The sequence below is a fragment of the Mastomys coucha genome, unplaced genomic scaffold, assembly GCF_008632895.1.
Source record: "Mastomys coucha isolate ucsf_1 unplaced genomic scaffold, UCSF_Mcou_1 pScaffold15, whole genome shotgun sequence".
NCBI classification, from domain to species: domain Eukaryota; kingdom Metazoa; phylum Chordata; class Mammalia; order Rodentia; family Muridae; genus Mastomys; species Mastomys coucha.
The window spans coordinates 108,199,274-108,226,438 of NW_022196897.1; the positions used below are offsets into that span (position 1 = coordinate 108,199,274).

Here is a 27,165-nt window from a genome sequence, read left to right on the forward strand (position 1 = left end):
GGTATACATTTACTCAACTTTTATATTTGAAGCCAAATAGTAAATAACTTTAGGAGAAGAAAGTAAGACCTGTCAAGTTATCTTCCTTACATCAACAAAAAGTAGCCCAGGCTTGGGAACCCTGTTAAGGCTGTGATTGTTCAGAGCACTACAGTTCATGCATTTGTTAAAGCGAGAGAAGGGCCTTCCTTGCTGCTGCTTAGGAATATCTGAGGTTAGGCCCCAAGACACACCACGCCTGCTCAGTCAAAGTAGGACTGAAGGGTGCCTCGGCGCCGGACGTCGCAGGTCCAGCAGTGGAAGCCTCCTCCCAGGGAATTGGCATTTCGAATGTTAACCTTAATGGTGCTGATACCTGCATTGAAAGAGAAAGACAAGGCCAGTTAAGAGAAAGACAAGGCCAGTTAAGAGAGACTTACACAAAGTTTGCTCGATGGAGAGTAAAGTCTGAACACCTGGAGGAATGTGGAGGTTCAGATCCCTCAGGATGGTCTGGTCCACAATGGTCCTTTCTTTCTGAATCTTTTTGTTTTTTATCATAGATTACATTTTGTCTAACCCAGCCCACTACTAATATAACATCTTCAACAGAAAGTCAAGAGACTCAGGTTGTGTTCTGTTTTGTGTTCAGAAATCAATAGCCTGGGATGAGATATACCTACTGAGTATTAAGTACTGAAAAGTTGACTCTACATAGGCACAATGAGGTACATTCATCTTTTACAGATTAACTGTGCCAGGCCACCTCCAGGAAATAACATGTCAGAGCTGTAGTTTAATATCTCAGTTGTATGGTTATTCAGGTACCACAGCTGACCAGACAATTCACTCTATCTGGCACTTTTTGTAAGGACATGCTTACAGTGTGAGTAGGCCATTTATCTAATGGCAAGAATGTTCTGTTAGACACATTAGGCCTTTAAAATAGATAATCTGTTCCATTTCTCCTTCGTTTGGGGAGGCAGGCGAGCTGTAGTCACTATAGTGCTCACTGTGTGGTGACAAGAACAAGGAGGCATGAGAAAGACTTCCCCGAGGTACTCCCCCTATGTGGGGCGTGGGATAAGAAGCATCTATGCCCTGTCTGGTCAAAGTCTACTCTTCCTGAATTGGAGGGACTCAGAGCTACTTGGTAAAACTTATAGAAGTTCTCCACATCTAGAATTTTGACTGTAACTACAAAAAATAAACTCTCAAATCAAATTACTTGGCACTTTTTACTAGTTTACGTTGGGAGAAAAACATAATAGATCAAGAAATTTGTTAACGAAAGCCAAGGAAAAGTGGCTTGTGTTATGGGCTCAACCATTAGATTCTGGTCAATTCAAAACTGCCAGGCTGTCTTATTTTTAAACTGATTCTACATTATGGGTGGATGCAGCAAATAGGAAAATAATCTTTTATGGACTATATCTGAAATGTAGAGCAAATTTTAACAAACTCCAGTTTAGGTAGTAAGCTGCCTGGCTATATCCAAGTTCACCCTGAGGACATGTCAGATGGCTCACGTGAAATCATTTCTTTCACTGTTTTCCTCAACAGTATTAAAATCCTGACCTAAAACTTAAGAGGCAGAATAGGAAATCTTTGCCCTAAGTAAAAGTCAATTTTGCTCTTTAAAAGTGGAATGACTGGCTGGTTGGTGTTCTCTACTGCATTTCAGAACCATGTTAACTAATCTTAGTGCATATATATGTCACTTTTAAGCCCTCGAAACATGCAATTACCATTAAATTACTTCTAAAGGACCTTCAGTAATTTCTTCTTTGGAGAAGGCAGGGAAGCTCATTTGAATATCAGTAAGTCTCAACACATGGGTAAAAGGAAACCAGCAGAATTACAGAGGTTATTAACTATCAACAAGGGAAGTTTTTGGAGCTCATGACGCATCCCCAACTTTTTATTTTTATTTTTTTACTATTTTTTATTCTTTTTTGGTTATTTTATTTATTTACATTTCAGATGTTGTCCCCCTTCCAAATTTCCCCTCTGTAAGCCCCTCATCCTTTCCTCCTACCTCTCTGAGGGTGCTCCCCCACCCATGTGCCCACTCTCACCTCACCACCCTAGCATCCCCCTACACTGAGGCATCAAGCTTCCACAGGACCAAAGTCCTCCCCTCCCATTGATGCCAGATAAAGCTATCCTCTGCTGCATGTGCAGCTGGAGCATGGGTTCCTCCATATGTATTCTTTGGCTGGTGGTTTAGTCCCTGGATTCCCAACTTCCAAAGACTATGCTTGTTAGAAACAAAAAGCACTAGACAATTATAAAATAACAAATTGGTACCTTTTAAAGGGAACAGAAACTGAATTCAAGCAACCATATATTAGACTCTGCACACCTTTTCTTCAGCTAGTGGTGAACATTAACACACATGACAACAAGCTACATTTGTCACACATACCCAGCTTCTCAAACATCTTTTGAATTGGGACTTCATTGGCATCTACCATCACGCGCTTCTCATCTAGCATTAAGACGTTCATGGAAAGCCATTTGGATGACATCCAGAGGGGATGATCTGCAAAGGGCAACAACTGTTAAACCACGACTGCCTGATGCCATGCTTGCTTAGAGCGTGACTTACCAGGGAAGGAGGCTGAAGTGACAGTCCCTCTCCTGCCTCACCTCCCACATGGAAACTTATTTTACTATCTTACTTTTTTTTTTTTTACTACCTTTTTCTTTCTGACAAGTTTTCTCTATGACACTGAACTTGCAGTCCTCCTGCCTCAGCTTTCTCTGTGCTGATATTACAGACCTGTTTCATTGCCGGGCAGTGGTGGCTCACGCCTTTAATCCCAGCACTTGGGAGGCAGAGGCAGGTGGATTTCTGAGTTCGAGGCCAGCCTGGTCTACAGGGTGAGTTCCAGGACAGCCAAGGCTACACAGAGAAACCCTGTCTTGAAAAAAACAAAACAAAACAAAAACAAACAGACTTGTTCCATCATGCTCTGCTTCTAAGTAGTTTTTGTACTACTGGGGATCAAACCCAGGGACTTAAGCATGCTAGACAAGTGCTCTACCACTGAGCTGCATTCCCAGCTCTGAGACCAAATTTTTCAATTCTAAACCAACATATCTATAAATACCACAAATCCATCCATCCTCATTGGACATTTGGATTTCATCCTATCTTATTTTAAAAGTCATATCTTGCTTTATATAGTATTTTTAAAAAAATCTGTCTTCTAATTTTATTTTCTATAAAAGAAAAACTCACACACACATTGCAGCCTGACTCTAGGTTAGCCATCACTTTACCACTCAGTGGGGAAATACCGACTCTAATTTGATAAGACTTGGCCTCTCTACAGGTGAAGATCCTTGGTCAGGAAGGATGTAAAAGTAGACCTACCATCGGGGATGACTGGTGTTGGAGGAGTAACTATGGTCCATCCCGCTTTCTTGAAAAGATCAATCTGCAAGACCAAACAACCCAACAGAATTAAATCCACATTTACTAGTTGGTTTCTGGCAGTCCTTATGTTTTATTTTTTTAAGATGGGGTCTGCCATGTAGCCCAGGCTTGCCTTGATCTTGCAATCCACCTACCTCAACATCACCAGTAGTTAGGATTAGAGGCATGTGCTATCATACCCAGCTCTCCTTATCATTAATAACTCTTTTTGGCAATTCTTTGTCTCCTCCATTTCCAAAAGAAGGATGTATGAAATGTTTAAAAATTGATGAGTTTGTTCAAATTCTAATTTAAAATAGCTGTGGATGCCTGTATTGGGTCTGTATAAGAATGGGCTTGGCTTGTTGACAGGGATCCATGGAAGAGGGATTCAGCCCCCCACCCCTACCCTAATGAACTGTTTGCCATTTGTAGAGTCATTGTCTTCTCTTTGTACCCAGTGGTGATACCACCAGGCTCTGGTGGGGTAAGTTCAATCCAAATGGGTCACAAAAATCAATCCAAAAGTCATAAATCTGAGGAGGGACTGGCAGGGAGGAGTTGGGTTGGGATTATGAGAGGGTTGAGGGGAGAATGTATTGTAAGTCCAAAGTTGTCTAAGAACAACTTAATTACATGATATGTGTGTGTGTGTGTGTGTGTGTGTGTGTGTGTGTGTGTGTGTGTGTGTGCATGCATTCTTGTGTGTGATCTTGTCCTCCCAGAGATGCTTTCAGGCATCAGAAAAACTTAAAATTCCAAAGATACTATTTAGTTATAAGAAAACACCATTGTGATGATGCCAAACTCACAGTCAGTATGATCCACAGTTCCATCATTCTGCACAGCCATGAATAAGGACAAATGTCAGAGATGTAGTCTCAAAGCACCATAGTTGCCACTATGGTCGTCCATCTCTACGTACAACCATACACTCACTTAGAATATCAACACAGTCTACTAAAATGAAACGAATCATCCTGGTCATTAGGTGTGAAAATAAGGGGTAGAAATGAACTGTGCACAGCATGAAAGTACTTTTTAAAAGGCATCCTGAAACCTTGCAAATAACTCACTGTCCAGCTGGACTGAGAGGCAAGAGGCTGAGGGGGATAGGGAGAGAGCAGCTGAGGCTTGGCAGATCTGCTCCTCCCCAGAGTGGGGCAGGATGAAGAGAGTCTAAGCCACTTGAAGGGGAAGACACCTCCTGCTCAGTGGCATTGCTCTGGCCACACTGAAGTCACGTGCTTATAATCCCGTTGAACCCCAATTGGAAATGGTAAGGAAATCACTGTTGAATAATAATGTAGTCAGACACAAATTCAATGCTTTGACAACAGCAAACAGTTAAAATCTAAGTCTGGTGCTAGTATCTAACTATCACAACAGCCGTGTAGACTTCTGCACATTGAATATCTTGTAAATATACTATGAGCAATTTAAAGCCTGATAATAAGACCACTGATTAGTGCTAGATTTGATATTTAGAATTGCTAAAGGTACCAATCTTTGGTTTAAAATGAAGTTGCTAGTGACATTAGCATTTCAGGTATGCTAAGAACTTTCCTACCTGATGACAGGGACGGTCAGGGTTGGAAAGCACAAGACCCGGTCCAATGATGTTGAAGGTGGCATCGATATGCATTGGATTGGGGTCTTTAAAGGAGATGATATGTACTCTGTAGTCTGGAGCAAGATGCCTACGCATCCACTCAATGCCCAGGTAGTTTGTAACCTGAAAATAAATAAATAAATAAATAAATAAAATCTCTAAAAGATTCCATTCTAACTTCGGAAAACCAAAAGTGTGTAGGATCTAAAAGTTGTTAATTTAGGAATAAAGAATGCAATGATGTAGGTGAGATTTCAGAGCCAGCCTTTAGCAACCTGGCTCCTCTGTGCAAAAATATCTCTTCCAGCTCGAATGAAGTCAGCAGCATCAAAGCAAGGCTCGAACTCGGTTGTCACGAACTTTCCCTGAGCAGCCAGTTTGTGTCTGTCTTCCACAGAATCGATGGGATAATCCTAGTTGGAACGAGAAGACACAAAATGCATTTATTTTTCTTTAATGAACTTATTTACAAGGATATACATGATTTTAAAAATTAATTAGTTCTATACCACGATTTCCCAAATTACTCCCAATCAGCTCTTGATTAAAACACCCATAGAAAAGTTGTTGTTCCGTGATGATCAATTCTAACAGTCAATCTGATTGGGTTAAGGAAAACAGAAGGGATAAGTGAAGCATATCCCTTGGCATTTCCAGAAACAACTGGAAATAAAGGGCTCTAGCCTAATCAGTGGATGAATTCCTTGATGGAGTCATAAGACTACATTATTGAGAGGTGGTGAACATTAGGAAGTGGGGCCTAGTTGGGACAAAGTGGGTTACTGGGACAGTGTCCTTGGGAGGTGGGGTTTCTATTTTGTTCTAGTCTCTTCCTGTATCCCCTCTCTCTTTCCTGTCGGCCAAGAAGTCATACATCTCCTGGATGCTTCTGCCAACACGCTTTTCTGCCAAAGCATATACAAAGGTGGGGCCAGCCAATGAAATTTACCAAGGCACCAACCAAAATAAGTCCTTTCTCATTTAGATTCTTTTTCTCAAGTACCTTGCCACAGAAAACAGAAAAGTAATATAAACAAATCAAAACAATAAAACCATCACCACAACAAAAATGTAAAACCAGGTGTTAGCATAACTTCCTGCTGCTCAGAACCAAGTGGTGCAGGGCAGTAACTGATTCTGAAGACAGCCCAGGACACATGGATGCATGCGTGCAGCTAGTTATGATACTGAAAGCCAGTAGGATGAAGTCACCCTGCTCCTTTAGAGAAGGAATTTGGTCCTGAGCCCAATTCCTACCCTAAAATGAGATGCCATGCTTCTCTCACCACATTTGAATTTGCCTGGTTTATTTCTATCTTTAAATGGCTAGAATAATTTTTAAAAATTTCTATAAGTGATTTTTCTATGAGTAATAGTTAGCTTAATAAGGACGTACATCCCTCGTTGTATTTATGGGAAGATAGGTTCTAGTACCACCATAGATATTAAAATCTATGGATATACAATTCCATTACATAAAATTGTACAGCATTTACATAGGAATGATGCCTGTCCTCCTACATTCTTTAGAACATCTCTAGACTAGTTCTAATCTTCATTCAGTGTAACCCAAATGTTACGTAAATGAACCCTACACTATACTGTTGTTGAAAGACAAGACAGGCATAATTTTCAAAAATATTATTTATTCACAGTTGGTTGAATTCTTGGGTGCAGAACCTGTAGATGAAAGCTGAAAGCTCAGCTGCTTCTGTCATCTTACTGTGATTCTGGCCTAGACACCATTCTGTCATCTTACTGTGATTCTGGCCTAGACACCATTCTGTCATCTTACTGTGATTCTGGCCTAGACACCATTCTGTCATCTTACTGTGATTCTGGCCTAGACACCATTCTGTCATCTTACTGTGATTCTGGCCTAGACACCATTCTGTCATCTTACTGTGATTCTGGCCTAGACACCATTCTGTCATCTTACTGTGATTCTGGCCTAGACACCATTCTGTCATCTTACTGTGATTCTGGCCTAGGCACCAGATAATTTTGCTGGAAAAAGACTTTAGCCTAAAGATTTTTGTTGCTCTAGCAGTGAACAGCAATGTGCCCTTAGGACGAGTTCTTCTCCCTGTGATAAAATCATAGCACTCCCTTCTAGAATTCTTATTAGAATAAATATGATTGATGATATATCCTGAGGCCAGGACTAGGTCCAGAGTAAGCAATAAATGTGAGCTATTATTACTGCTGCTATGATCATTAACATTTGCTGTTAGTTTCATCTAAACATAACCAATTCTTAAAACTGAAAATACACGGTATGTGCAAAGTATGAGAGCAGTCCTTCTTATCCTCTGCAGAGAAGTTGGAAGTCATCAACAAGCTATACCTAGGGACCTACCTGGTCATACAGTTCATCAGCCATTGTGGGCTTGGGTGCTGTTGTCCACTTGGCACCACGGTGGAAGTAGTCCTTGATAATTGACCTGTATGCTCGGTATTCAAAGAAGCGTGAGCGCCATGCCATGGGAGCTTCTATAATCTCATTTCCCACAACCATCAGGATGTCTCGAGGCATTGCGCTGTATAAACCTATCAGACCAAAGAGTCCCATGGGAACCTCAGTGACTCAGATTTCCAAGACATTAAAAGCATGTATAACAACATGTCTTTGTAGAAAAAAATTTGCATGTCTATATATTTATATAAAACAGGGCAAATGCAATGATATACACTAGAATGGATTGCTGACAAGAGTTCCGTGTTGGGTGGTAATGTCAAGCAAAATGGAAAGCAAGAAGTGAGAGAAATTTTGAACCACCAATCCTTCTCTACTTGTAGATCCCACCTCCTTTTAAGATACAGAAACAGATTTTTTGATGGGCAGTATCACACAATTAAAAACTAGGCTAAGATCTTTCTGAAAAATAAATTCTAGAACTCAAGTACAAAAGCAGTTGGGATGTAATGGTAATGTGTGTGTGTGTGTGTGTGTGTGTGTGTGTCTGTGTATGTGTGTGTGTGTGTCTGTGTATGTGTGTGTGTCTGTCTGTCTGTGTGTGTGTGTGTGTTTGTGTGAGAGTATGTGCACTTGTGGAGGACAGAAGAGAGTGTCAGATCCTCTGGAGCTAGAGTTACAAGCTATTATGAGCTTCCTGATGTGTGCCCTGTGAACACTGAACCCTCAGATTCTCTGCAAGAGTAGCAATCGCTCTTAACCGCTGAGCTGTAGCTCCAGCCCCTCTATTTCCCTTTTAATTTCTGTTGTTAAGGAAGACCAAGGACAGCTCGCTGTTCTTAGTAGAATGTCTACCACACTTAGAAGTTAAGAATGTGTGTACCTCAATCATATCAAAATGAACCAGACTCTTCCTCATAATCTCTAAAGCTTCAAAGGATTCATAAGTAAAAGGATTCCTCAAGAAATCCATAGAGTCTTCTCTTTACATACCCAAGACAGAAGTGGAAAATCAAGGCTCTGCCAGATTACTTGACAGCACTGACCTGTAGACTCAAAATCAGGAGTCTTATACTTCAGTGACCAGTCGATGGGGTCAGGCCGCCTTACGGTCACTCCTTCCATTGATAAAATATTGCACATCTCTTCGACCTCAGCAACAGCCTTCTTCAGATGATCTTTGGGAAAATAAAGGCCTCCATTTTTCTGGTAAAATGGCCAGTACTTTTCATATGTATTGGCCTAGAAGCAGAACAAAGTAAACAAAGCATTATAGAATGGTGCAGCTGAAGGTAGGCTCACAGGCTGTGAACAATGACGTGTATAGCATGAGAGGGGCCCAGACTACAAAGAGATCTTGTCCAGAGCTGATCCCTAGCATTAAGCTTGCCAATCTTTGCGTAGATACCCAGGATTTGTTGAATGAGGATCTTATTTTTAAACATATTTTATTTTTGTGTGGCCAAAAGAAGCCAGAAAAAGGTGTTGGACTGGAGTTATAGGCAGTTCTGAGCTGTGCTGGACATGGGAGCTGGGAACTAAAGTAGGATCCTCGGGAGAAGCAGGAAGTGCTCTTAACTTCTGAGCATCTCTCTCTAGCCCCTGGAAATTATCTTGATACTTTGAGGTCTTTGATTCTTCTGCCTCAGATGCTATGCCTAACCCCTAGTCCCCAGTTCAGGCTTGGACTCTTCCAGGCCATGCTTCACAGAAAAAACAGGATGCAGATACTCCTGTTACAGTATCCCATTGAGACAAAACAGGAGGGCTAAGAAAGCAAAGTAAGAGAATAAAAACCATACACTGAGCCAAGCCCCTAAACTCTCCGCAAACTCCTGAGTCCTTTCAGGAAAACATTGTTTCAAGAGATCCTCGTGGGGCAAAAAGATCTTCTCACTGTGTTAAGATTAGGGCATATTTTCAAATGTGCTTTACACACGTCTTCACACTCACGGCTCCTTTCTCATTGGATGGAGTGTGCATTTTACAAAACCATGAAGCAATGGTAGCCAGGCTGCGGGGCCTGTCTGTCAGTGTGTCTCACACTTCACACCCCCAATTCTCTTGAATTCAATCTTAGGTCACTTCAGGCCCTTCAGGAAGAAAGTAATTTGATACACAGGTTCACAGAGTTTCAGTATTGTAGAAGCTAAGTATGTAAAAACCTTCCAACAGTTAGAAGCAAAATATAAAAAAAAATCAAAAAGAGTTTCGATTAAGATTTTTCTGCTTGCATCTAAGTTATCAGTCCATTTAAAGAAATATGCTGGGCATGCGTTTACTGTTTGCTGCATCTCATTTAAAAGAGGGGCCGAAAGGGTTAAAGACTCAAGTGCACTTGGCAATCCTATCCAAGAGACAGATACATGAACATATGGCCCTTTTTCGCATAAGGCCCAGGCTCTGAGAAGTCATTTGCTTACTTCCTACCTGAATGAACAGGATAAGACCTTCAGCCCTCTGACTGGACGGTATTCCAAATAGAGTCAGGGGCTTGGCTACTATGTCCTATAAGCTTGAATATTTTCAACTTGGCACATAAAGCCTTCTAAAATGACAATTATTTATTATGGTTCTTGTTCTTAGAGAGTTTTGGGTTTGTTTGTGTGTTTTGGGTCAGGGTTTCATCTTGCAACCTGGGCTAACCTATAAATTCACTATGTAGACAGACCAGGCTGTCCCAGATCACACATAGGCTTCCATATTTATCTTAGTCTGATAGTATAAAATATATATGAATGTAATCTGGCCTCTAGTTAGGCTGGGACGGGCTGGACGATACAGAACAAACTGTAAACCGGATCCTTCACCCTTGCAGCTGGGTTGTTGGTAAACTAAGGTTCACAGGCCAAATCTAGGTGGGCTTCTTAAATTTTTTCTTTCTTTCTTTCTTTTTGTTTTTCAAGACAGGGTTTCTCTGTGTAGCCCTGGCTGTCCTGGAACTCACTCTGTAGACCAGGCTGGCCTCGAACTCAGAAATCCACCTGCCTCTGCCTTCCAAATGCTGGGGCTAAAGGCGTACACCACCACTGCCCAGTGGCTTCTTATTTTTATAAACACACAATTAAGGGGAAATACCATGCTATTTTGTTTACACAGGACCTGTGGCTGCTCTCCTATTATAGTAAAAAAGCAGAGAATCAATGTAGACTTATGTTCTCTGCAAAACCTGAATCATTTATTGTCTCAACTTCTACAGAAAAAAAGTTTGTTGGTCCCTGTTCTGACTAACTTGACTTTTGAAGATCTATGAACAAATCGAAGGCTCAATTTCTGACCCAGGGAAAAATGTTATCAGCACTAAACATTTGCAAACTTTTATGGCTAGTCCACTCCTAACAAAACTAAACCAAACACCCAACCAAAACAACAAGTAGTTCTCTCCCCCTAGGAATTCCTTCAATAGCAGCTAGAAGCAGGGGATAATAATGACTCTTTATTTCCGTCTCTGACACATCCTGGTACCACTACCAGTCTATTCACCAGTCCCATCTTCTCATGCCAGGCACATCCCCTACAGTCCACTAAGAGACAAGAAGCCTTTGACAATCCAACACTGAACTGTGGCAGGCACAGTCATGCCATCTTGCCAGTCTCACTCCAAAGTATCCGACAGGAGTCTTAGAGACAACCTTGCCTTGATATGAAACACTAAGTCAAGTGTTTGTGGGGAAAAATGTTATTTGAACAGATGTTTGTGCAGTTTATAGTCTGGCAAATGCTGGACAAAGTTCAAATGATCAGGGAAAATTACATTTTCCAAGAAAGAGTTAGAAATTGTTTACTCTTACTTTTCAACCTTGCTAAATAAGTTAGCGATCATTAACCAAGCATTTCCAGGTAAGGAACACTCTATTGTAGCGCATGATGTCTTTAATAACCTGTGGCATAGACGGAGGTGAAGTCCTGGAAATATTGTGTTCCCCACATCCTAAAACCCTCTGTGCAGAGTCTCTGCCACATTAATTTTTAAACACTCTCTTCAGAGAGCTAAGAAATATCAGTAGACAAAAACTTTTTGTTAATCTGGCAATAAACTTGTATTTATATTAACCTTAATTAATAGTATTTTTTAAAGTCCTCTATCAAGGGCCTTATTTTTAAAAAAGTGCAACTATTTAGTATGTTTTACAAAAAGAACAGGCCATTACATTTTTAAAATAGTGCTTTCTGACAGCTGTTTCTTATTCCTTAAAAGATCAAAAAAAAAAAATCTCCAACACATATGTCTTATAGTTTAAACTCTATTCACCTAGAGAAACTCTACTACATTATTTTATTATTATTTTCTTTTTGAAATGAGGTTTTGCCACATAGCCTAGGCTGGACTTGAACACAAGATCCTCCTGACTGAATCCCCTGAGTTGCTGGCATTATAGGTATGTACCATCAAGCCCAGCCATTATTTTATTTCTTAATTGTTCTCAAGTAGAGCAACTTATCTGTGTTCCTGGGCCTGGCGGCATATGGTCCATCACCCTATGAGTTAGAAGGTAGAGTCAGAGGGGATTAGGAACTCAAGGTCATCTTTGGGTGCACTGCAAGTTCAAAACTAGCCTGAGCTTCACAAGATTCATCTGTCTGTCTGTCTCCCTTCTAGAGAATGTATATATCTTCTATTTACTTTCTCTCCCTCAATGAAATGTAAATGAAATCAATATGGCTAATCTACAGCTATTATATTCCAAGCATAGTATCTGGCAAACTGGATTCATAAAACTATGACTTGTAATTTCCATATTTTGTGTTTTGCGACATGTAACTTGATACCTTCATGTTTAAGTTTGAGAGGTAGTTTGTAAACTTCTTTATAGGAATTCTGCTGGTTGATCAAGCAGCTGATAAGACTAGTTCTCCAACTTTGATCAAATAACTAATTCAATGCAAGCCTCCTTCCTGCCTTAAATGACATTCATTCCACAAGTACTTAAAGCTACAAAGTCTAAAGTCATAAATCTGGTGACAAAACACTTCAAATGATGCCTGAGACATCTGATTCCATACGATCACATGGTAGTAGGGCTGTAAAGATGGTTTAGTGGTTAAAAGCTCTTGATGTTCTTCCAGACGACCAGAATTCAGTTCCCAGCACTGATGTCTGATAACTTAGAACCACATGTAACTCTAACTCCAGGGGATCTGACACCCTCTTCTGGTTGGACAAGTATTTTCACAGGCACACATGCTTACATACAGGCATACACACACAAAAACAGTTAAGGTCAGATCTTACAAGTGTGTAATGGTCAATAGTTTAAAGACTGGTTAAATGATAAATCATTACCTGAATTTGAATTTTCCCAATCAAGATGGTCAGGGATACTTCTTTTCAAGAAAATTCCTTGAAACATTATGCCTTATTTTATTTTAAAATATGAGGATAGCATATAAATTAATCTGTTCATCAAAATTCAGTTATCAGAACCAAAATTATACTCAGACCAATAGGAAGAGACTTTTGCTGTGTCTGCCAGGTCTCACTTAAGAACTGTCTTCCTTCAGAATTCTTGTAACTACCAGTGCTTGGCATGACTCTTTTCTTAGCATTCCTTGCACTTCTAACTGCCTCGCCAGCTGGGTGGCATCAGATACTTAGAATCTGTATCAATATACATTGTATCTCTCCAAACAGAAATGAAGCTCCTTTATGTCAATGTACTTCTGGTGATAGAGATGTTACAGATGTATTTCTTTACTCTATTACAAATGAAAATGTAAGTATTTAGGAAGAACTCAAGTATACTCAAGATGTACTTATAACTCATGATGAACAAGATCTTAGGAGCTTGGCCGGGCGATGGTGGCGCACGTCTTTAGTCCCAGCACTTGGGAAGGCAGAGGCAGGTGGATTTCTGAGTTTGAGGCCAGCCTGGTCTACAGAGTGAGTTCCAGGACAGCCAGGGCTATACAGAGAAACCCTGTCTTGAAAAACCAAAAAAAAAAAAAAAAGATCTTAGGAGCTGCTCCTGCAAAATGGAAGGAACCATTATATAACACATCACCTGAACACTAGCCCATAAGGACCCTGGCCAAAATACTCCAAATAAATACTAGGAATCTAGTTTTAAAGAGGAATATATTACTTGTTGCCAGGAAATTCTGGAAGTAATTGAGAAAGGCATTTTGTAGCTAGATAGTCGTGGAAGGAAGTACAGGAAAATGGGTGAGAGATACTTGGGTGGGAGCAAAGGCATGGATCTTTCTTTGCTAAAAATTCAGGTAGAATACTAGAAGAGAAAGAAACATAAAAAGAAACGAATATCTGCTATAGTAACACATCTCTAAGATGAGGCAATAAGTAAATTGAGAGTCTCGGAGGTGCAAAGAGCCAGCTTGAAGAAACTGGAATATCATTCTTTGTCTTCAGTAATGGAAGGAGGGAGTTGGAAAAGCAGAGGAACCATGACAGCACAATGAGTCACATGATGAAAGTTGGGTTTGAAACATGTCACTCCATTGGTAGCTGGGATAGTCGAAGATCCCTGGTGTTTTGGCTTGATTAAACAAGACTGACAAACATTAAAAGGAGGGAATGAAGGCTTTGGCTTAGAGGTGTCCAGCAGCTGAAATTCTAGCTGTGCCGAGTGTGGGGTTCTGTGGCAGTTATTCACTGTGGAGTTCCTAGTGTAGATCTAGATTGGATGGCAAGTAGGAGAGTGGTCTGGACTGGAGTGAAGGAGGGACCAGAAGCTGCGGGGATGGCTCTGAGTACTGGGCAGAAACTGAGACCACAGACTAACAAGTTGTCAAGGACAATATGGAGGAATACCCAAAGAATAACTTCCCAGGAAAGTTCCCCTGAACTCTCAGGGAGGTTTCAAGAAGGAAGAAAATTGTAAATATCAAGCAAAATGCCATAAAAATCACTCCCCTGCCCCAGCGAAGTGAAAGCAGTTGCAGAGGAGAGCTGCGGCCGAATCCAGGCTGCAGATGCTGAGGACTGGCTTCCTGACCCATGGCGCTCCTGGCTTACCTTCACCTCCACTGTGAATGGTGGAACACAGGCGTTTTCAGCTCTGCCCACTATCACTTCCTCTAAAGGGTCCCATTCGTTGTAAGAGGAGACAGGGCAGTCCTTGGGCAGAGGATGGGTGGCCTTGTCTTCAGCTGCACAGGAATTTTGGGAGGAAGCTGTAGCTGCCTGGGTGCTCTGGAAAGTTCGCTGCACCCATCCTGTTAAGGATCCTCCAAGCTTAAAAACAAACACACAAACAAACACACAAACAAGGTGTGGTTAGAATGTGAGAACTCAGGATAACACAGATACGTCCTTGAGGAGACCCTAAGATGTTGACTAATAGAGGGGTTTGGGGTGATTAAAAAAAAAAAACACGTAACATTTTGTTGATGATAGACTGATTTGGTTTGTGTCCCATGCTGTAACCTTTTAGAACTCCTAGAAAGATCTGGTTCCCAGCAACCCGTTCCCCACATCTATCTCAAAGTTGCTGCAAACTAACTTTCAGAAACTTTCTTAGAAGATAGGCCATCCTCTTCCTCAAGGAAGTGCCCAGTAAGTCTGGGCAATGTCCGAGGGAAGGAGGAAGTCTTTTTTCCTCGGTCTTGAAGGTTACCAAAACGGAGCCCTTTTTACTGTAAATAACATGGGTTCTGAAAAGACCGTTTCTTTCAGAATAAGCAACCCCAATCATTTTTTTAATCCTTTTTTTTTCTTTTTTTGCATATTTCAAGTCAGAGAACGACTGTCATCTGAACCAGGAGGATTAACCCAGGCAGGCACAGAATGTAAACTTAAAAAGAGATCTAAGCATATCAAAAATCTCTTTTCTTTTCCTTCCTCCCTCCCCTTCCCTCTCTATTTCTCTCTTCTTTTTAGGCAGGCTTGTATCACCCAGAGCAGGAAGATTCCCTCACCCACTCCCCGTGGTGCAAACCTCACCCCGCCCCCAAACTCTATCAGGCTGTTAAAAATCCCCCTAGAAGGGAGCCGGAGGGACCCAAGGGTGGAGACCCAAAGCAAGAGATCTAGTGACAGCTGTTCAAGAACCAGCTGCTGGCAGAATTCATCTGCCAGATCTATTCCTGTCAAGGAGCAAGGGAGGGTCTGCAGGCATGGGCTCGGATATCCCAAGGAAGCAGAGGGCCTGGAGGAGCAGCAGGTGGGGGACAGGACGGACGCATTCCAACTCCCCTGTAAAGCCCGGGGGATCCGTGTTTCAGGGGGAACCTGCCTATAGGCTCCATCCATGCCCTCACATGCATCTTCCCAGAAAACGCCCTCCCGGGCCACCGAACCCAGATCACGCCACACTCTTACTGGGATGTCCAGTCTCCCTCTGGGTCCCCACCCTGCACCCCGCACAGGTCCCGAGGCCGAGTAGGCACTCACTCGAGAGCCGATGTAGTGCACCGCCTCGGCGCCTCGGCTACCGCCGCGCAGACACCGCACCCGCAGCATCGTCCAGGTCTTCCGCTGCTCCGCGTGCACAAGGTCCTGGTCGCCAAGCTCGCGCCAGCTCCCAGCCTGCGGCCGCGCGCGCTGCTTTTGTAGCCGCGCCCAGGGCCCGGCCCATTGGCTGCCAGGAACAGGTGGCCGCGGCGTCCGCGGGTCACCTCCCGGGGCTGGCCCTTTTTTAGCTCTTGCCTCCCGGACTGGCTCAGGTCAGCAGCAGAGAAGACCCACAAGGAGGCTACCCAATGCCTAGCCGGGATGGGTCGTTCGGCTCTCTTGTTGAAAGTCCATTTGCAACTTGAATGTGCAAACCCCCAGGGACAGTCTTAGGCTTAAGTTTAGATGTGTGCAATGAGCCAGAACCCCATGGGACAGTGAGTGAAACGACCCCGGGTTAGCTTCCAACTTTTGCGACCTGAGCCCGTGTGGTGGTGGTCTTTAGAACACTGACACTTTCAAATGGTCTTTGGCTAGGAGCTCTTGCTTTGGGAAACTCAATTCTGAGAACAGACAGATAATAATAAGTCAGAAGTAATAAGGGAGGGCTGCAGTTAGCTTCTCCATCCGAAGCACAGCTTAAAAGGTTTCTTAAAAGACATGACTTGGGTGCTTGATTACAAAATAGTTTCCTTAACTGGATTTATAGAACTAAAACTAGAGAACTCGAATAGACCCGTCGCTTCCTAACGGAAGGGGCAGATTTGAGTACTCCTTGCCTGGCTGTGTGGTCCAATCTGGCTTCCAGCCCTCCGTTCTCCTGGGTCTTGTGACTATAGGCATGTGCAATGAGCACATCCGGCTTCTCTGTGTTGTGTTTTCTAGAAACTGAGAACGGTGGCATTGATTGTTCCTGGCCCACGAGCTAACCAGAGACCAAAATAAACGGTGCCTGTAAATCTAGGCAGCTCTTAAGAATTGTATGACTACGAGGTAATACTCTGTTAACAGAGAGGCCCCAAGGTCCTGGTGCCGTGAAGGGAGCCCGTGAATCTAGATTCCTATCCTAGCTATGCTCCTAAAATGCTGTGTGGCTTGGACTCACAACCCTGGACCTCTCTAATAGGCAGGCTCCTTCTGCTAGTGAGGGCTTTGGGGAATCTCAAGAATTTTTCAAAACTTACCAAAGCACCTTTACCCAATAGAAGAACACAATCGACTCTGGGGGCTTTGTCTCTGGGTGCACTTAGGGTGACCAGAGCTGCGCCCTTCTCAATAAAGGGATTTAAAAAGATGGTTAAGGTTAAGGATATAGCTTAGTAAAGGTGTGCTCACTCACGATGCATTTAAAAACAGCCAAACAACCGAACCAACCAAACCAGACAAACCAAACCTCACCACAAGCCTTCTCAGACAGGGCATAGAGGTTCAGTCTACTTAGCAAGTTCCAGGCAGGCTTGGTCTGATACTCTGTTTCAAACAATGGCTGGTGAGTTCACATAAGAAGACTTTCACTTTGCTTGGTTTCAGTTCTGTCAGAGATCTGAAAACATTTCATGACCCTCATTAAAGACAGTATTTTTATTTTGAAAGTGTAAAATCTAAGAGTGTCTGACTAAAATGAGGTTAGGGTGCAACTTAGTTTTAGATAATGGGAAAGACTTACAGCCAAACTGACACCCTTATCTCTTGTAATCCAGGAGGGAAACAGAGTAGGAGAGAGGGAGCCTCAAACACCAGTCCTACTGTTATAAAAGCAAATTAAACCACCCACCCTGTACTTTATTTTTTCTATCTTGAGGATTGAAAAAAATAAAATCAGGGAAAAGATTAACACTCAAGTTCAAATAAGGTAACTAAACTATATTTTCACAACTAGAATGCAGTGAGGAAAGCTACAATAATATTATTTGACTTCTAATAGCATTCTGCTATACTCAGATGAGTGACTTGCTCAGCCATCACCAGAGACCTAGAGCCAGCCGTGGAGCAGAAAATGAGAAACCCCAGAACACTCCGTCCTACATGGGATGGACTGCAGGGGTCGGGGAGGGATGACTGAGACCCCAGATGAGATTTTTAAAAATCCATCAAATCTCTGTCTTCAGGACCCAGGGCACTCTGCAGAAGAAGAGAAGAAAGAGTGTGAGAGCCAGAGGGGACGAAGAACACAGCAGAAACAGTACCTTTCAAACACAGTAGGACTGAAACACACAGGGACTCAGAGGCTGTGGCAGCATGCACAGGGCCTGCACAGGTCTAAGCCAGATGGAGTCACAGCACTGAGAGGGGAAGTGGATATAAGCACTCATCCTTAACCTAGAAGTGATCTCTAACGGATAATCACTTACAAAAGAAAAAGTTAGTTTTCTCTAGTGGAGTCTCACTTGATATACCAAGCACCCTTAATGACAGACTTTGTCCCACCAGCAGATGGCTAACACAAAACAAACTCAAGGTTGGCGGTTCCTTGTCTCATAATGCTGTGTCTGGCCACTATTTTTGTTTTGATCCCTTACAGTTCTTTTGCATGTATACATACTATAGTTTCCACTGTTGTATTTTTTAATAGGATTTCTGTGTGTATGAACATGTGTGTCTCTGTATCCATATGTGTTTATTGTGACTTTCTTCTCCTGGTAGTTTGTTTCATTGTATTCCAGTTTGTTTTTATTTTATCATATTTTACCATTATTTTTTAGATGCCTGCTTGTGTTCTGATGAGAGAGAGAAAGAAAGGGTGTGGATTTGGATGGGTGGGAAGATGGGGTGGGTCTGGGAGGCAGTGGTGTAAGCAATACCATAATCAGAATATATATATATATACATATATATATATATGTATATATATATATATATTTTGGGGGGGGGTTCGAGACAGGGTTTCTCTCTGTAGCCCCGGCTGTCCTGGTACTCACTCTGTAGACCAGGCTGGCCTCAAGCTCGGAAATTCGCCTGCCTCTGCCTCCCAAGTGCTAGGATTAAAGGCGTGTGCCACCACTGCCCGGCTATAATCAGAATATATTGAATGAAAAAACTCTGTTTTAAATTTTAAAAAAGTTTTATTTATGATACATTAACAACATTTCTTGGCAAGGATACATAAATGCTAAGAGCTTACATTGTCTCCAGTTGGCTTTGTGATACGGTGAGAATTTTTCCCTGTAAACTCTGTTGTAGCTTTGAATTTTGACATATGAATGAATTACCCAATAAATAAAAACATACACAAAAGGTTGCCCTTAACAACAGTATGATCACCAACACGGAGTTTGAAAAGGAAGCCAAGTGGATGCTATCACAGTCTATTAATCCAGAACCAGCTAAGGGTGAAATCAGAGGATTCACATCCCTGGAGAAGTGAAACCTATTGATAAGAGTGATTCCTCCAACTTTTGAACTCACAAAGCAACCTTCTCCTTTGACGCAGATGGAGCAGGGGAAAAGGGAGTCACCCAAACAGGCCAAGAACAAGAGATCTCGAGGCTGAAAGATAGGGCCCTCCTTGTAAAGTATCAAGTAGTGAGTGTGTGGGCTTCTCTGTGAGAATCTAGTGAGCCCTGTGCAACTCAGTCGTTGTCTCCAGTAGCCTCCTCCTCCCCTCCTTCCTCCTCCCCTTCCTCCTCCTCTTCTTCCTCTCCTTTCTTCATCTCTTTCATACTTTTCCTCTTTTCCTTTTCTTCTTTGTTATTGTTATTTTCTACTTCTGTGATGCTGGGGATCAAATTCAGTGCCTTACATATGTGACAATCAAGCACTTGCCCTCTGAACTATATCCCAGGCCACTGTTTTTGCTTAACATTGTCTTTCTTACTTGCCTAATCAGTCTGAAGAGCTAACCCTTCCATTCTGTACCTAGGGTGCTATAGGATTGGCCTCTTTACCCTATACCCAATGTTCTTCTAATTCATGACATTCTTCCCTGGAGTCTATGACTAGCCGGTTTTCTTTCTGTAGGCTCTAGGCCCCTCAAGGACAGGGAGCCTGTTTTATCTTCCACTGTACCCTGAGCACCACGCCTGACACAGCCCAGCCATCAATGGATTGTTCAATGCTCTAAGCCCAGCATTGATATCGTACCGTCTTTGACTTCAAATGAAGCTTCAAAAACTCGTGTGGGCAACCTCCACACTGCAACCTTGCAAATCCACATAGGATTTGTATCAACTCTACATGGCTATGTTCAGCATCTCCTAATGAGGATTCTTTCATCAGAAGACCCCTGCAAAGAAAAGCGTCCATGAAGGTTAACTGCAGCTGTCTCTAAGCATTTAAACTAATCTCAGCTTAAGCCAGCCTTCAAACTGATGCAGCCCTAAGAAGACGAGAAGAAACAACAGTCTCTTCCTGCCACGGACTGGGATTTCTTACGGGGTCCCTTGTTCTGCGGGACGATGGGTTCTGGCCAGGTGTGCACGGGATTCGGCTTTGACAAACAGACTAGACACGAGTGGTGTAAGGTCTGAGTGTATTTTTCAAATATGGAGTCAGGTTTATATAGTCGATACAGAAGGGTTTGAAAGAGTCAGGTGGTACAATGGTCAAGATACATCAAAACAAGGTACAGGTACGTCAGCCTTCCTTAGGAACACAATGAGTCAACAACAAAGTAAATATATGTTAATTTAACAAGAACTAAACAGAGATTACAATCTGAAAGAAAGATAGCTCTGACTAAGGTGACCTTGGCTTAGGAGCCAAGTACAGATACTTCCTCTTCAGTTTGTTGTTTTGGTTACAGACTGGGTGGGCCTAAGTAAGTTCCTCAACTATGCTGTTTTTCTGGGGTAGCGGAGGTTAGCCCCAGGGAACACTTGTTAAGCTAGTTCCAAGGAGTGATTCAGCTGCAAATCTAATATGGCCTGCCTTATGTTGACTAAGAATGAGAATTTCACCTGATCTTGTCCTGAGATTGTTCTCTCATTCTGTAAGCTTTAATGCCCTACCCACAGTGCTGGAGTCAATTAGTTAGAATGGCTTAACATTCCAAGCCAGGGTTTGACTAAGACGTTAGAACATTGATGAAAGTCAGAGAGCAATGTCCGAATTTTCTCTTGCTAGCTGTAAAGAAATGATATCTTGGTGAGTTCCTAGCACACAAGTACGAGGACATATCTGGGCTACCTCTGAGTTTGGGGTGCCAGGCGACAATGCGGAGGCAAGAGACTGACTTTCCTTAAAGTTTACACCTCAAATACCGCTGTCACGCAAAGTGTGCGTGGCATCTTCCAAGGGACTTTCTTACATCTTTCATGTTAATTTCCAAGAATCCTCTAGAATTTCAATGCACTGAACACTTTCTCCTCTTACAAGTCAAATATAAACTAAAAGACGGAGGTAGTATCTTGATATCAGAGTATACATCAGGCAAATTCCTGTCCTTGAGTCTCACGCTCTGCCTGCAGAGTTAGCCAGACACTTGGCCATTTTTCAAAGGCCAGTTTCATTTGATAAAATCCACACAGCATACGAGCTCCTCTGTTTTCTCTCCCATTTCATCCTTGGAGTCCAAACTCCTCTCCCACTCTGTTTCAGCAATCTTCTTCAAGCTGACTTTCATTTTTGTTTCTGGTTTAGGTCTTTAAAAGAAAATACTCTAAAGCAAGAAAGAGATTTGAATGATCATGCTCCAGAGAGTAGTTCAGGGAGTTGCAATACATTTGACATAGGGCAAAATTCTTGACTCTCCAATGAACAAATATATTTTTCCTTAGTGAGTGTTTCTTTTTTATTTCTATATTTAAACATTTGTTATTTATTGTGTGTGAGTGAGCACACAATTCCATGGATATACGAACAGACGGAACTTTGAGAACAACCTACCATGTAGGTCCCGGGATTTGAACTCAGGTCATCAGGCTTGGCAGCAAGCATCTTTACCTGCTCAGGAACATCACTGGCCCCTGGAATTTTTTTTTAATGGATGAATAAAGTTAAGATTTAGAATAAACAAATGTCATTATGGGGCAGAACGGGCATCCTTTAAGAAGGAGGTTTACAAAGAGATTCCTAATTATCCAGAACAATTTTAATATCAAAAGCTAGTGACTGTCTTGGACTAGAAATGTGATAAATAATCTGTAGTTTTCTGATTTTAAATATCTTGTGTACTTTCTGTATGAGACACTATTACATTTATAATCTGAGGAAGAAAACCCTCAAAGCTGCTTTTCTTTATACACAGACATTTCCTTGTTGTCAGTGGTATTTTCCTTTGCAGCTCAGCTTGGACAAAACTGTAGGCATCGCTGTGGGAGAAAGCCTCCCATGGCCACCTGGCTGCCCTTGGCCCACAGGCTGTTCTGGAGAGGACAGGAGATTAGCGTGGGAAAGCGGTTCTGCCTGGCTCCTTTGCCGGCTTTGCTGGGCACTCTGAGCTCTAAGCTAGCTGTTTCACTCTTGTCTCTCTGATAACAAAGTTGCGGAGCAACTTTCCAGAATTATCATTCCCCAAAATAAGATTTTCTTTTCTTCAGGAGCCCATAACATCCTGATCTTGCGCAATGTCACAAAAGAAGAACGCTGTCCTATTATTTTCTCCACCTAGGAGGAAAGTGGCAGAATATGGCCATGGCCATTTACCCCGGCTTTAAGAAAAGCCTGCAGGATTAGTTACGCAGAATTCGCAAGATTAGTTTTAAACTTTTGTTTAGGAACCCTCATTTTCTGCTTTTACTCTTATCCGAAATTTCAGGGCAGAACAAAATACAAGGACTACATACTGCAAGGCCTAAGCCAGAAATGTTGCAAGCTGGAAATGGAAGAGAGAGGCAAAGGTTTTTATTTTATTTACTTTGTATTATGAAGACCTTCTTTAGAAGAGACAGATATGACATCCTGCAAACTGCGTCTTCTGGAAAGCGATTAACTCTCCTTGGTGGACAGATTTCAAGCCTGCCGACCCCCCTAGCAAAGGTTTCTGTGAGTGTCATGGGGTTAGCTTCTGGACTAGCTCAGCTCTGCAGCAGGGGAGTATCAGGTCTGAGAAGGCCCTCAACTGTGGGGGTGGTGGGAGTGGGAAACCCAAACAATCGCCAACTTTTAGTCTCCTGTTTTATTCAAAGACACCCAAGGCTAGTTTTTCCCTGCCGTTCCTTTCTGGTTACAGCTTTTGCCTGGTTGTTTAAATTTTTTTCTTTTTTGAAAGAATGTTTAAAACTTAAAAACAAAACAAAATCTTTAAACGGAACTGCCTGGAACATTCCTTACTCTGTGGCTTCTTTGATGGTCACAGGAGGTATCCACTACATCAAAAAGCTTAGGGGAGTAGAGGACTGGAGGGCAGGGAGCGGGTCAGCCGCTGGAGGGCCTCAAACTCAGCGTGAGAGCTCCAACGCAGGCCTTCACATGCCAGGGATCACATGGTACTTCCTTTCTCTACGTGGGGTCCTAGGTCTTTATTACTTCCAGCTCTGTGCAGCTCTGGACGACTTCTATTATGAGCTAGGGGAAGGGATGCTTCCCTAGCCCTTACAGGTATACTTAGGATCAGAAGTCGAAGGCTACCCACTGCTCTTCTCCCAGCCTACATTTCTCCTATAGTCTTGCTTCTTCTTTGTTGGAATCAGCATGGTTTCTAACTGGCCTTAGAACTGTATGCACACGAGGCTCGAGTCCTTCATAGAAGGAGTAGGAAGCTTAATATGGGGCTGTGAAAAGAAGAGTCAGGTGGACCATGGCTTGGATTTGCAAACAGCCATTTAGCCACTGCGTACCCACTGGGCAGGGCTGGGCCTTCAGGGAGCTAAGCTTTGGAATGTGGAGAGCTGGCGCATCAGTACTGCAGTCTCCTCCCTAGGAGGGAGGCAAAGCTGAGCTGCTCTTTCGAGAGCACAGCTGCAACATATGGTGGAAACAACGGCCGGACAACGGCTTGCATAAGGTGGCACATAAGGGGCTAGAGAGAGGGCTCAGCGGTTAAGAGCAGTCAGTGCTCTTCCGAGGGTCCTAAATTCAAATCCTAGCAACCACGTGGTGGCTCACAACCATCTGTAATGAGATCGGATGCCCTCTTCTGGTGTGTCTGAAGAAAGCTACAGTGTACTTACATATAATAAATAAATAAATCTTTGGGGGGGGCTGGTGAGATGGCTCAGCGGATAAGAGCACTGACTGATCTTCCAGAGGTCCTGAGTTCAAATCCCAGCAACCACATGGTGGCTCACAACCACCCATAATTAGATCTGACGCCCTCTTCTGGTGTGTCTGAAGTCAGCTACAATGTACTTATGTATAGTAATAAATAAAATAAATCTAAAGAAAATTATTTAAAAAAATAAAAATAAAAAAATAAATCTTTGGGCTGGAGCGAGCAGGACCAATGCGAGAAGAAAAAAAAAAGGTGGCACATGAGAACTAAGCCCTGTCTTCAATTTAAGCTAGTGTGTATGTAACATATTAAAATTGTAAACCACAGCTCAACCAATCATTCAATTATAATTACATCAATTATAATTTTACACCTTTTTCCTTTGATCTTGGAAAGTTCAACAATCTTCTCTTTGATCGTAAGCTGCTTTTCATCAGGTTGTTGGAAAAAAGGTCCTCTTCCAGAACTTGTTTCCTCCTGGGGCGTGAGGATAGCGCCCATGTGCATCTTATCAGACTGCTTCCGGTCCTACTTTCTCTGACCTCCAAGATCTAAGCCACGGCACCTTAAACTGTTTTCAAGTAAAGCTAATCAAGGATATGAAATCTACTTTTTAAATCACAAAATAAAGCATTTGAGTCCCAAGTGACAGGTACTGCCGTTATAAGGCTGCACGTGATCGCTGCATACATGACAGCCTGCCTCAGAACTCCAGAGAAAAGGAAGAGCAGGCCACATGCCGATCAAGAGAACTGACTCTGGCCATTGCTAGGCCTCTGCACTTAGCCTGGGACGAGACACACAGCCTCTGTAGGCCTAGTTGCACAAACCAGTCAATCTCACAGCATCTTTTAAGTCCTAGTTTTTCACTGTTCCATCCCGATGCTTTTGAAAGCATTGTGTTTGCATTTCCAGGAAGTAGTTAACTTTTTTTATGATGCCATAAGCCGATTTTGCCGATTTCATGCCTAACCTATTTTTTTTTTTTTTTTTAGCAAATGGTAACTTGAGTGTTATCTTATACCAGAGACCAGCACAAGAAAAACATGAAAACTTTTCTTAATAGATATGCTGTTGTGTTGCAAGTTGTGCAGAGCTGTTGCAGAATTCTTCATTTCCTTAGATGATCACACATGCACACACATAAAGTTGATAGCATGAATTATACTATTACTATTCAGTATTTGTCATCATTAGTAACAAAGATCATGTTGGAGTTAGTTTGCTGATAGAGCTATAAATAATAAAGAGGAAAACCTCTGCCTGCTGCCGGAACATTTTTACCTTAATACTGTGGCAGGCACTGTGGCAGAGTGAAACAGTCCAGGACAGAGGCAAAGATTTAGGAGCTAAATCCTCCAATTCTGCAATTTACTAGCAGGATGATTTTGCCTAAGTCATTTAATCCCTCAGTGCCCCAACTGGAAATGAGGAGAAGAGGAACTAGCAGGACAGGATGTTAAGAAACAAAACAATGTTGACAGTAGGTTCAGAAATGGGGAAGAAAAATACTTTCCCTATCTGGTTCCTACACTGAAAGTCTACTTCCTTTGCATTATGGCACCTTTTACTTTTTAAGACAAAACTTACTATGAGGCCAAGGCTAGCTTTGAACTCATAATTCTCCTATGTCAGACTCCTGAATGCTCAGATTATTGATGCATACCACTGTACCTTGCAGGACAACATATAAAATATAAAACTTTCTCTCTCTCTCTCTCTCTCTCTCTCTCTCTCTCTCTCTCTCTCTCTCTCTCTCTCTTTCTCTCTCTCTTATCTCTCTCTGTCTCTCCTCTCCCTTCTTCTCCTCCCTCCCTCCCTCTCTCTCATTTGTGTGATATTTTAAAATAATTTCATATATACCATCTCATTTGAGTATCAGCAATACAGAGAGGCTAAATCTTGTATAAAACTCAAGAAATACTCTACTTCTCTTAGAATGTGGGCAGGTCATGCATAGGACAGAAGCTGAGAGAGCCAGAGCTCAGCACATCCTGCTTCCCAGGAGTGCTTTAAGAACTGTGGTTGTTGGGCTCTTCTGCGTGTCATTAGATAAGTAACATGGTGCTATGTTGTTGTCCAAGATGCATCCGAATACTCAATGAATGCACTTCCTACTCCTTGGTAGTGCCATGCATATTTTGAACATCTCAACTGGTTTTATTGTGTAACAAATGCTTTTTTTTTTTTAACGTGAATACCAATGCATTTTCTCTTATTGTTCCCAAGAGACACTTGGTTGTTGAGTTTTGTTTGTTTCTCTTCAGAGAGCAAATCAGTATTCTATAGCTCAGAAATATTTAAAGTACCCTTAGGGGACATAGAACATAATGTCTAGCTTGGCATTAGGAAATGCATACCAGGTACATTATTGGCTTGCTACAACTGCACACAACTTAAAACCACAGGGAAGAGTCTTGATTAGAGATTTCCAGACAAGGTTGGCCTGTGCATGTCTGAAGGTGGTTGTCTTGGTTATCTCAATTGATGTTAGGAGATCCACTCTGAAAGTGGCAGTCCCATGGTTTGGGGAAATGGATTGTCAAAGGATAGAGAGAGCTTGCTGAACATCAAGCAGGCACGCACTCATTTCTCTCTGCATTTGACTGTGGGTGCGATGTGACCAGCTCAGCTCCTGTTGCTTTGACTCTCTTGCTGTGATGGACTGTAAGCTGGAATTATAAGTTAAATATACTCTTCCACCCCAACTTGCTTTTTCATGGTGGCATTTTATCAGAGAAACAGAAATGAAACTAGAGCATTATTATTAAATTAATTAACAATGGATATTTAATAAGTGGCTATATGGGGACTCGTGTGACGTTTGCTAGACAGGCCAAAGATTCCATCAGACAGTGGAGCTACTGAGTTTCTTGTGTTACTTACACTAGTGTAGTTGTGTGGTTAGTATGGCTCTTATAGGACCATGGGTCACTCAGTGGTTGCTACGTGCTCAAAAGCCTATCCAGTGTGGATGACAATTCCTGAGGCCTTTGAGAGTCTTACGCCCTTAGAAAGCTAGAGCCTTCTGGTTTCCACTTTTGTTCTGAGACTGCATGTTTTCTTTACTTCCAGAGACCTACCCCTCCCTCTAGGAGGGAATGTTTCGATTTTTATAGGATATAGTAACACAGCACATCGCCCCTCCCTCTCGCTCTTCCATCCTTTCTACCCACTCCTCCACAATCTTCCCCCGGGCCTTGGAGGAAGTGAAACAGATGCCTTCTTGGTTTTCTCCACCTATGGCTGACCACTGGGCCACTGCTATAGCAGCAGTCAATTGTCCTCAAGAGCA

At 42.3% G+C, this 27,165-nt stretch overlaps 1 protein-coding gene across 1 annotated transcript; it reads right to left on the minus strand.

Annotated features, from left to right (window-relative positions):
• Position 1: 1 nt before the first annotated feature.
• Gatm (glycine amidinotransferase) lies at positions 2–15,925 on the minus strand. The gene is made up of 9 exons (XM_031371704.1): positions 15,782–15,925; positions 14,405–14,623; positions 8,478–8,673; positions 7,375–7,565; positions 5,291–5,428; positions 4,974–5,138; positions 3,362–3,425; positions 2,408–2,524; positions 2–355 (listed from the first exon to the last, which is right to left on the minus strand). The coding sequence occupies exons 1-9, from the start codon at positions 15,848–15,850 to the stop codon at positions 243–245; spliced, it is 1,272 nt and encodes a 423-aa protein (XP_031227564.1). The 5' UTR covers positions 15,851–15,925; the 3' UTR covers positions 2–242.
• Between the last annotated feature and the right edge of the window lie 11,240 nt (positions 15,926–27,165).